At 39.8% G+C, this 12,274-nt stretch overlaps 1 protein-coding gene across 2 annotated transcripts in view; it reads right to left on the bottom strand.

Annotated features, from left to right (window-relative positions):
• Positions 1-6,845: 6,845 nt before the first annotated feature.
• Positions 6,846-12,274, bottom strand: part of MEGF10 (multiple EGF like domains 10) — a 181,633-nt gene continuing 176,204 nt past the window's right edge. For both annotated transcript variants that reach the window (XM_025924946.2, XM_086705049.1), the window contains 3 exons: positions 10,683-10,727; positions 9,479-9,685; positions 6,846-8,213 (listed from right to left, as the gene is read on the bottom strand). In XM_025924946.2, the coding sequence (XP_025780731.2) occupies positions 8,029-8,213; positions 9,479-9,685; positions 10,683-10,727 (437 nt within the window). In that variant the 3' untranslated portion in view covers positions 6,846-8,028. The remainder of the gene's footprint in view (positions 8,214-9,478; positions 9,686-10,682; positions 10,728-12,274) is intronic.

A 12,274-nucleotide genomic window follows, 5' to 3' on the forward strand; every position in this document is an offset into this window, starting at 1 on the left:
ACATTAGAGCTTTCCCTGTTCCTGATGAAGACTATAAATTCGATTCCAACTATTCTAGCTCCCTCTGGCTAAGAATAATTGCATATCAACTAACACAACCTCCGTTTGATATTGACCTTGTTCTCTACCACCTGCTCAAGAGTTAACAGATATTATAGATAAATACATTGAAGCAGAATAGTCTATGCCAGCTTCTTTATTCGAAGAGCAATTGTTATAAAAATTGCTGCAATGTTTTGGGGGATAATAGTAAATTATTAAAGATAATAATAACTAGAATCCCATGAATATGTAAGCAAGACACAGGGATTTTTAAAAAGCTTTACTTTTTTTCTTTAAAAAGTTATTCTTTTAATTTTTTTCTCAAGCTATCAAAAGGGTGCAAAATAAAAAGTTCTTACACATGTAGATGTGTACAACTTAACATCATTGTCTTTTTTTTTTTAATTTTTTTTTCAACGTTTTTATTTATTTTTGGGACAGAGAGAGACAGAGCATGAACAGGGGAGGGGCAGAGAGAGAGGGAGACACAGAATTGGAAACAGGCTCCAGGCTCCGAGCCATCAGCCCAGAGCCTGACGCGGGGCTCGAACTCACGGACCGCGAGATCGTGACCTGGCTGAAGTCGGACGCTTAACCGACTGCGCCACCCAGGCGCCCCAACATCATTGTCTTAAATTATTAAATTCCATCCAATTTGGGATAATAAGGATGATAAAGTAGTTCATATACAAAATATGAGGGGCCCAGAAAGAACTAAAACCCTCTTCTTGCATGTTACACACAGGATTTAGATATTTAATCTGAAGCAAAATAATTCAGCATTTTGGCTTTGATGTTTCGACTAACTTATTGTATCATATAAAAATATTATATTACTGCCAAGCCAGGCTTACCAGTCATCTATATGAAGTAGGTAATAAGAAAGAGGATCTCTTTTCCATTAACTATAAAATCAATTTTACAGCATGACTCCAATCATCGGAACGTGATGGCAAATACTCTCTGTGCTTTCTTCATATCCTCCGTGGTGGGTCATGCTTGGTAGAACTCAGGCATGAAGGTTCCAAACCCGCCTGTGATATGTAATGACTATGTGTCAATATGCTTTGGCTTTTGCCTACAATCACTAAATTCTTTACCTTCATTTCAGTATGGCATCTAAAGCTCTATTCTGAACACTTGGGAAGCTATGTCTCGAGTCCCTGATCATGGCTGGCACTTCAGAGAAGACACTGTTCCTACCTGTTCTCCTTACTGTCCCGATGTCCAAGATGGATCTGAAATAAAAAGGCTCAAATGTTGAGCGATCTATTCTCTGTTTTGTGTTGTATTTAGTAGAGGTTACAAGAAATCTGCTCTTAGGTATTTCAAGATGGCTTGTTCCATAAGTGTCTTAATCCTATGCCAATAATCAAAAATACCATGGCAGCCTGGCCACTTTGTGGCATATGTGGATTTTTCTATTGCTTTATCGTCATTGAAGAAATCCAGGCCAACAACGTAGGAGGAAGAACAGCCCTCCATAAGCCAACAGCCATGCAAGACTTCCAATTTTCTTCCTGAACACACTTCTGATGATTCCTTGATAAATTCAGTGAAGGATGATAAACTGGTGCTTTGGTATGTCTAGCATATCTTGTGCCAGTCCATCACATAAGCGCCTTTTCCTCTTCCTGTTGCCCTGTCTCTTGTGGTCCATGCTAGTCGGGTCAAAGGTCTCGAGCAGAATGGAAAGTGGGCTCTTTAACAATCTGCTGGGCAGTAGCCACACTGTCCTTGGGAAGATGGGCAGTTGATGCCGCGGTGGGAGAACAGCAGGCAGCTATATAACCCTTTCCCTGCCCTTTCCTACCTTGGCCTCCTCCCCATTCCTGCTCCCACCAGACACTTTATCTATCCAGCCTTATTATCTTGCCCTTATGAGCCATCTGCTATTGTTGCTTGTGCCATTATGAGTTTGTTCTTCTAGCTTCAGAGTCCGGGAATGTCACCAGGATTTCTCTCCGCCCCATATATACGTATTTTTCATTAATTCTGTTTCATCAGCCCGGTAGGTCCTTTCACAACTGAAAGAAAGATCTAAAGGTCTGAAAGATTCACATTATGAAAGGATATAGGTTATGGAAGTTTTCTTTGATTGTCTCTTTGATTGCTATTTCTCCAGGGCGCCTCTGTTCCCCATCTGTATTAGCAACTATTTTAATATTGGGTCTCCTGGTTGATTTTTCCTGTTTTGCTTACCCATGATTACCATTTCTGGAATTTTCACTTGGTTGCATTTCATTCTCTGAAACATGAATTCAGCTTTAGCAGTTACTGACCTCTTTTTTTTTTTAATTGCTCTATTGAAGTTTTAAATTGGGACATCACTGTTTTCAGTTCCAGGAAACTCTCTATGGTCCTCTAATTATATCCCTTGTAAGAGTTTAACTCCTATTTATCCAGGTTTTCCTCCACTTTTCACATTAGCTCCACCTCCATAACAGAGGTTTACTGTGGTTTTCCACGTCAGCCTCTTCCCATCAGTCTGAGCTGCAATGTTCCCATCACGTGGTTGCCTTGTTTCTCTGTCTCTTCATGTGAGAGCGTGTTGGCTTTCAACACCTCTGCATCTCTCTGGTTCTTGTTTGTGTACTGACAGCCAGGGTAGGGATTTTTCCTTCAGTGGGCTGCCAGTGATGCCCTTTGTGAAGGCATCTCAGGTCACAAGTCCAAGTAGGGATAGGCTGACCTTAGCCCAACATGCAAACCTTGCCTCCAGAGATGCCATCAGGGAAGGGACAGTTAGCCTTTCTCACGGCTGCATCACACAAACAGCAGAGAATGTCTTTCCTTCCCCCAAGTCAGCTGGCCCTCCTCTCACACCCCCTCCTCTACAGTCCACTCCCATCAATTCCAGCAACTCCATTTACATGTTGCCTCCCACGTGCCCTGCCCTGCCATTTGCACCTTCTTTCAAGAACTTGGTATCTCATTGTGTGGAACCTCTTCAGGTTGCCAAAATCAGTCCCTGACTTTTTCTTAATGGCTGGATTCTCCAGGATAGAAATGTGAAGCCAGGTTACCATCTTTCCAGAAACCCACATCCACACATTTTCAAAGCCTCCTCTATTCTTAGGTGCTGGCAGATGAAATCATATGATTCTTGCTCTCCTAAATTACCACTCTAGTAATAAAATACATATGGAATTTTGTGATAGTGCAAAAATAGATCAGGATAAGGTCACACAAATATGTAGCTTTTATAATATTCATTAAATGCTCACTCCTGATTTACCAGCCTCATCATTCATGTGGTTATTGCAAAATGGCTCAGGTTATTAGCTAATTTTTCATAATAGTAATGATAGCTAACATTTACCAGCTGCCTACTATATGTCAGGCACTGAAGTGTTGTGTACGCACAAAGTTATTAACTTCTCACAAAACCCCTATGAAATAGGTACTTTGATTTCCAACATATTATAATATAGGAACCAAGGCCCTGAGAAGTTAAGTAACTTACCAAAGTCACGTGCCTAGTAAGATGATTCATTTGCCTGATTAAATAATGAGCTACTTTAAAATAGCTCATGTATCATTGTTTTCTGCATCCCCAACTGTGCTTGGCACTCAGGACCTCAGTAAATAAACAGCAAGTGAGAGAAGGAGCAATGTTTTATTCATATTTGATCCCTAGAACACAGTGCTATAAAGCGGATACTCCAAAAATGTTTTAATTATAAAAGAAGGAATTAACAAGCTCCTGAGATTTAAGAAACAACTTCACATAAGATAACCTAAAGCTATTTACAGATACCTGACTTTCAGCCACTAACCTGGGTTCTGGGAATCCAAATATGTACAGAATGGTGCCTCTGCCCTTAAAGAACAAGTAATCTGAAGGGGAAGCAGATACATGAGCAGTTAAATATAATGAAGTGCAATTGTTTTTACATGTCTCTATCAAGGGCTATGGTGTCACACGTGAAAAAAATATTAATTTTTCCAGTAAGATCATAGGTTCTTTTATTCTCATTAATTAAACAATAGAATCAGACATAGAAATAAACACTAAAGTTTTTTTTTTTAATTAGAAAGTTTATTGCATTAATCTATAAACTCATTTGGTGATATAAATGACAACGGAGGCGAATACTGACCAAAGTTAACCATCTTTGGAAAATAGAGATATTTTCACACTGAAAGCATTTTTTTGTTTGCTACAATCAAGAAAATTCTTACGTATTTGGATTTTTTTCCTTAAAAATATATGTTGCGATTTGTTCATATCAAAAGGAAGCCTGGACTAAATACGGAATGAAAACAAGCAGACCCAATGTTAGATCACCACTAGTAGGAAGACCCTAAAAGGGTAGTTTGCTGTACATCTTTAGTCAAGAAATAAGCACTCATCCACACCACGGGACTCACACTTGCACATCTATATACACTTCCGTGACATAAAGCCTTTAAGACCAAAGTATCTATTAAATACTTGGTTCAAATAACAAAGACATTACCCAAAGATAGAAAATTTGTTATTTGAAAGAAAACGTAACCTTAAAATGTAATTTTTTTAGGACTTTATCTTATTTTAAGTAGTAACCGGACTTCTAGTAATGACACGAATTCTAAAGAGTAGGGTAATCCTTTTGTACAACTTTTTCAATATACGTGGATTAAAAATCCCCAATAATTGTCAAGTACTGCTGTGGCTCTTTGGATGTCCACATTTTCCTAAAGTTGTTTGCATTTCTCTCAAAACATGTTGGTTGTGCTAATGGAATTGGCTGGGAGGTTATAACTATCTTATAAAATTCCATATTGTTTTTCCTAAACTTGGTGAATGTAATTTACCATAGAGAAAATGCTAAACACATTAAGTTCTTTCTTAGCATAACTACTATAGCATGTGAGAGGAATTTATATCAGGTACTGTAAATAATTATGAAATATTCCTTATCATATAATTACCTATAAATAACATATTCTCCATATTGATGCACGTACTAAGCTATTAATCGGGCCAATTTTGATGTATTTATACAAAATACAAATAGTTTATAAATTTTCTGTTACATCAACCTCTAGGGAAAGAATAGTTTGGCTGACATTCCCATGTGGACGGCTTTTCCTTTGTATTGCCAAACTCATGCCCTGCTCTGACCACTGTAGGATGTAGAGAAGAAATTAATTTTATGGTCCCAAATGAATGAATTCAAAGGTCATGAGAACAGATTCACTGCGTGTGATGAATGACATCACATTAACTTACATTTGATATCTCTGGAAGAGTCCAAAGGTGGTCATTTCAGGGAAAATAAAAACGTGTTGGGTCCTTTTGTCTTTTAAATTTCATTCTGACAGAAGTATTTCTCTCTTTACCCAAATCAATATAAAATATCGAGGAAGTTTTGACTTCTTAACCAGACCTCTCAAATACAACATGTAGTTTTACCATTTCCAAAACGCTGTATGTGTTCTGTTATTTGAAATATCTTGAGTGAACCCTGGTGAGTAAGACTCACCTCTGATGCAAATGCAGTGTCAGGACAGCAGCAACCCTGCGCAACTGAGTTGCCAGAAAGAACACACAGGGACGGACGGCAGAGCCCCGTTGGAGTCGGCATCTGCTGCCCAGCCTTTCTGCTGGAGATGCTGTTGCCTTTGTACGTGAAGATTTCAGGGTTGTCTTTTTGGTTTTTGTTTTTTTTTTGTTTTTGTTTTTTTTTATGTAGTGGAATGAGAAAAAGAAAGTTGTTTTTGTTCAACTATCTCTAAGGAATAACGGGGAAACTCAATGTATCGCGGAGCACTGAAGAGATGATGCTTTAAAAAGAAGGGGGAAAAGGTTCTTTTCTTAACCAAAAAAGGCCACAAGTGTCTCAATTTGACGCCTACTCCCTACAGTCCAAGGGTCAGCCTAAGGCTAACTGTTGGAAAAAATCAATTGTTTCTAAGGTGTGCTCCAGGTAATTCTGTGTTTCCTTGAGTTAACTTTGGGGTTTTCTGTAAGAAGCAGCCAAGCCATCAAAGGAGTGAACGCTGCAGGTGTGTGTTCTATCACCGCCCTGACCAAGTCGCCATCACAGGTGCTGGTGTGTCACATGAAATCCCTGCAGATAAGTGACAACTCAATAACTGGCAGGGACAGTGCCTCACGTATGCTACTGGCAGAATGGATACACAATACACATAGGTTAAGTGACTCACCGAGACAGGATACCACAGAGGGTTTCATGCCTTTAAAGATTCACAACCAATCGTTCTTTCTCATGAAGTCGCTTCCTCAGGCAGCTTTTTAGCCCTTCCGCTTGCTCAGGTAGGTCAAAGAGAAACCAGCTTTCTTCCATTCTATTGGCATTCTCTTGAGACAACTGCTTTGAAGTGAAAAATATTATTGCCTGATAGGTATGCACAGGATGAGCGTCCATTCTGGGTTACCTGGGATGGTCCAGATTTAGGCCCATTGCGGGTTAATTATTAATAATGCCCTCATTTACACTCAAAAGTGTCCCAGTTTGGATGATCAATTATGTGATCACCCTAATGAAGGTCTTCATAAGAACAGCCTGTAGTACATGCTCAATAACCAATGGTTCCTCTCTCCCCTTCTCCCTGCTTTAACCAGGACTCAGAACACACAAATCAAAAGGAGCTCCATTTTGAAATAGTAACAAGTTTCTCTATTTCAAGCATGAGCCATTCGCCTATGGTTACTTTACTATTTTAGTAATGACCAATTTTAATAGATTTGATTTTATATATTCTCATCTCCTCCCTCCAAAAGGAAAGAAAGAACAATGCATTTTTGTCAGGCAAAAAGATAAGTGGCAATAATACAAGAAACAGAGAACATATAACATAATTGTTTTTCATTAACAATCCAAGCACTACAAAACGTAGACTATACAACTTAAAAATGGAAATACAAATTAATGAAAAACGGGGTACATGTCATATTAGCAATGCAAAAGACCAGCTTAAGCATAGTTTCTCTAAATCGACAATTAATAAAAGGAAAGTGCCCTTTTCTCAAGTATGCACAAAAATATTTCGGTCACGTCTAGGGAAAAATTAATCAAAACTTTCTGCTAATTCTATATTACAGCATGTGTCGCTAATGGTTTACAAAACCAAAACGTCTTCTTACACTTAAAATTTACACCCTTTTCCAATCATTATACACTCGTTCAATCCCGTCTGTCAAAAATAAAACAATCTATTTTCTGTATTTATGAAATAATTATTGATATGTCATGGACCTTACATGGTGAATGTGTATGATGGGGACAGGGATCAGAATGATGTCACGGATCTAAAGTGGGCCAAGGGTCAAAGAAGATTAACCTCTGCCTGCCACATCTGGACAGTGATTTCTGAAATAATGCTACTATAGCTAAAATAATTCTGATTTTTTATTTCTTCATCCTAAAAAAGTCTAAAGTTTTCATATTTAAATTTGCTAACCAGTTCTAGAGTTTATTCAAAGTCTATCCAGTATGCCACTCGACAGAACTTTTCTTCCTGGGTTCATATTATCCCTATAATTCTAAATCCAGGTGCAAAAAAAAAAAAATGTAAGGACTCAATAATACTCCCCTTTTCTTCTACATGTTTAGTGATTCACACCAGATTTTATGATAAACTGCACAATCCTAGGTACAGGTCTGCAATGCAAATGAGAAAGAAAATACTCAGATTTTAATGGTTCAGCCAAACACCAATGTCACTGCAGCGCACAACTCCCTCCCAAGGACTTCTACAAGTTCATGCTTTTAGCCAAGATCTTATAGGAAGTCATGCTTCACGAGCGCAGTTCTAAAACTAAGAAGAATAGGAAGTCACACTGATATCTCCTGCCAGGCCACCAGTACAAGAAGGACCTACGATCAGCCAGCCTCAGCTTTGAGCTTTCTGGTTCACGTCCAACAGTTGCCTACCAGGGGGATGAACATTCCCATAAGGTGGCAAACTCGAGGATAGAAAAGAACCAACTGCAGTTCTGGAAACTTCCAGTGGCTACCAGGCGGATCTTTGGTGTCATTCGCTGCTGCTGCTGCTGCTGCTGCTGCCACCATCCTCTTGCTTGGGGGAGGAGGAACTGTCTCGGACCGGCAGCAGGTCGTAGTGGCAAGGGATGTGACTGTTCTTTGGGAGGTCATATGGATCCTGGGTGAGATGCCCATTGTTGCTGAATATTCCTTGGACAACACTCACTGTAGGTTCTGTGACAACCAGGGACACGTGAATTCATCAGCAGTGGAAAATTTAGACAGAAAAGAGTATGGCATTTCTTGCAAATCTCAAACAGACAAGAGGGGCATTTATAAAAAGATAAATATTATTTTATGAAACAAATGATGCTTTTATAATCACTTAGGGGTGGCTACCCTGGGCTGTGAGACCAGCTGATGCACACAATGGTGTTCTGCATGCCACTGGTTTGGATGGAGACATCCAAGGAATACACAGAAATCCTGGATACGAATCATGGTCTGAAAAACACCTTGGAGATGATCTAGTCCAAACCCCTGACTCCACAGGTCAGAAGATTAAGGTCCTTCTAGGCTAACTCAGTTCATGGAAATACTTAACAAGTTCATTTTATGACTCAGGACCCACGCTCTCGGTTCAGCTTTGTGTTAAAGTCGTGGGTTTACAGGACGGTCCAAAGCGGAATAGTAACTGACTTTTCAACGATAAATCTAGGTCACTACAACTTCCACTGTAAAAAAGCTGCCTTAATTCTTTATGAATAGTTATTTAACTTCTCAGTGACATGTCGATGGCCTAAGTTGCTAGTGACTAGAGTTAAATCGGCCACTTCATTTACAAGTAGTAGAGAATTTTCTAAAGTTTAAATCATAAACGCTGAGAACGAGAGAGAAAAATTAAAATACATGGCCCTACTCTACCTACTCAATGATACTTCTGATTTGTTTCAACTTTCCCCGAACGGTATTTGTAAGGGGCAATCAAAACAATTCTAATTTTAAATTGAATTCTTATTAAGTTCCATCAGATTCACATCTGAGAATATTAGCAATGTATTAGACACATTTAAAAGTAAAATGTTCAATCCTGCTAAGAGCATGAATGTAATGGATGCAATCAGGAAATGGAACCACCTGCTTCATCCACCTGAACCGCTTGTTTTGGCTAACGCGACATAATAGCTGAGGTGACACATGCACTATTATTCCACATGGGGGCTCAAATATTCACTATGGTTACAAAGCAAGAGATGGGTGACCAGGTGAGAGATAGGAAAATTTACTTTAAATTTTCTAGCTGGTATCTTCCCTTAAAAATTTAGGTGATACCAATTAATATGATCACTGTAAACACAGGTTTGCACTTAAAATATGACCACTGTTTTGAATAATGTTTATATGAACTGTTATTGTACTCTCAAAGACTCCCAAAGACTTTAAAATCGTTTCAAAAAAAATTCTTAGGTGAGGCTCTTCCTTTGGTTAGGGGAACTCACCAACTTCATAGACATTCTTGTTGGCTGACGTTGAGTTATTGATCTCTGCATATGGGGAATCTCTCCGTGCTGGTGACTTCATCTCCACATAGCCACACTCTGAGTTTTTGGGGATCAGTACAGGTGGGTCTTTAATAGTGGCATATGGGTTTTCAGAACTGCTTAGGGAGCAGTTACTTGAATTATATTCAGAATTCTTTCCCAAATCTGTGAAGAGAGATGGGGGAGGAAAGCATGGATAACATTGTTTTTTCCCCTGGGATGACTTACTTGGAGAGATTACTTCTTTTCCTTTGTAGCTAGTTTTCTCTAATTGTATACGCCGACAACAAAACCATACATTCGTCACTTACTTTGGAGAGACTCTGCTATAAAATGACTCAGCCATAGAGTAATTTCAGCTCCTCTCTAAGGTGAGTATCCACGTATACATTGTGGATTTGATTTAATTTTGATTTTCACACTCCAAATTAATTCCATTTTAATTTACTAATTCCCAAAGGCTTCAATCAAGAAACCACCTGCTGATGGCCCCGGGAGCACAAGAAGGTTCTATCATCACGGCGAGGGAGGCATGTGTGACATGAAGATTCCTGGTAAAACCCCAGGACTGGGCACATGAAGTTATTCATGTAACCATGTGGAGCTCTTCTTATTTTCCCTGCTGTTTCCATTTTTGCATTTCTCGTTCCCCATAAGTCATATATCTTTTCAAGGAAATATGAGTGTTTCCCCAGCAAACTGAAAACCTTTGTTCCCCCAGACTTATGCCCTAACATGATCCACCTACAGTCGTGGTTTTGATCTCAGTGAACGTTGTTTGTGTTGTTTCATGGAGTAATTAACCACACTAACAACTCTACATTTTCTCTCAACTGCCACTCTTGCTTGTTTAGCAAATTATTTCAGTCTCTGAGATAAATTTAAAAAAAATTATGATTCTATGGGGCGCCTGGGTGGCGCAGTCGGTTAAGCGTCCGACTTCAGCCAGGTCACAATCTCGCGGTCCGTGAGTTCGAGCCCCGCGTCAGGCTCTGGGCTGATGGCTCAGAGCCTGGAGCCTGTTTCTGATTCTGTGTCTCCCTCTCTCTGTGCCCCTCCCCCGTTCATGCTCTGTCTCTCTCTGTCCCAAAAATAAATAAACGTTCAAAAAAAAAAATTATGATTCTGATAAATGTACTTCTTCCTTAAACTTAGACCATACCTTTCAAGGATTTTCCCATATAACTTCTGTCAAGTCCAAAAGCTCCTGTGATAAAGAAGAAAAAAAATGCCCAGTGAGATCTGGAAACGAGAAAAACCCATTTAATATTCCAAGGTCATGGAGGAAGCTCCTTTGAGCACCTACTACTTCCCTACTGCAGGAAATAACCGAGCTGCTGCTTTCCAAACCTTTGTACCCAGATCACTCATACCTGGTGTCTTCAGTGCTTAGAATTTAAAATACATATATATGTATCATTCTGATCATTCTGCTCATTTACAGTGCGTTGTGAAAGGTTAATCAGTAAGGGTAGAGAACGAGGCATGGATGGATCGGTACACTTGATTCAAGGTTGTACTATGGAAAGGACAAAGCCAGGACTAGAACTGAGACAAAGGACTTGCATTTCATCACTTGCCCACCACGTGACTTAGACAAGAGGTTCAGCTCTCTCGGTGTCAAATTTTTGGCTCTCAAATGAGGAAAACAAAACCTGCCTTGCAAACTTTACAGGGTGGGTGTGATCATTAAGTGAATTGGAGCATACGCAAAGCCTCATAAATTCTGAGGCATCGTATAAATGAGTGGTGTTTCAATGACCGTAATGTTGAACGTGTCCTGTGACCCCCAACTTCAGTCTACATGCAAGCATTTCAAGGGCTCCTCAATGATCTTTTAAAGAAATGTTATAGACTTGGATTAGAAACAGAGAATCAAGTAATGACTTGTGATGAATAGTCACATAAGAAGGAGAATGGTAAGGAGAAGGCCCCCGGCCACTGTGCATGTATTCCTTGTATGTCCTGTGGGACACACTTTTGTGGAGAAGAAGGGAGGATCCCCTAAAGGGAGAGGATGTGTGTAATATCAATCATCATGGGACAGGAAATGGGAATGTCTTCCTCTCTCAGAGACTGTTTTCCTTCCTCTTGGGTCCAGATTGTGAAGCCAAGTTCCCAGGTGGTGGGAAAGGTGTCCAGTTACACAGGGAGGCAGGACAAGGATGAAGAGTGAATTAACCTAACCAAAGTGAGCCTCTGGCTTTCACCCTAAGAACTACCTTAGAAGGTGATCTCTATACCCTTGGGATATCCCACCCAGTAAACGTGTTTTTGTTTATCTGGGGCCTAGGGCTACACTGGATCGTCTAACAAAGTGATTTATGGAAGGGGGCTTGGCACTTGGTGTCACTTTAATCTCCAGATGGTCTGGATGAAAGGTTAACCACATGGGTGGTCAACTGTGTTGACCTGATTGAACTCTAATAAAAACTCTAGACGCCAAGGCTGAAGTAAGCTTCCCTGGCTGGGAATACTTCATGCATATAGTCTTATACTGTAGCCAGGAAAAGTTAGCACTTTCCATGATTCTACTGGGAAAGGACAAGCGGCAGTTTCTGACTTTGAACTTTCCTTGATGCTGCCCACTGTGTCTCTTCCCTTGGTTGATTTTAATCTGTATCCTTTGGCTGTGATAAACTGTAACCATGAGTATAACAGCTTGCAGGGAGTTCTGTGAGTCTGTCTGCCAAATCATTGATCCTGGGGGTGGTCTTGGGGATTCCCAAACTTTATAAAGGGACCGCATGAAGA

Source organism: Puma concolor, chromosome A1 (assembly GCF_028749965.1).
Source record: "Puma concolor isolate L17-30 chromosome A1, mPumCon1.1.hap2, whole genome shotgun sequence".
Classification (NCBI taxonomy): Eukaryota; Metazoa; Chordata; class Mammalia; order Carnivora; family Felidae; genus Puma; species Puma concolor.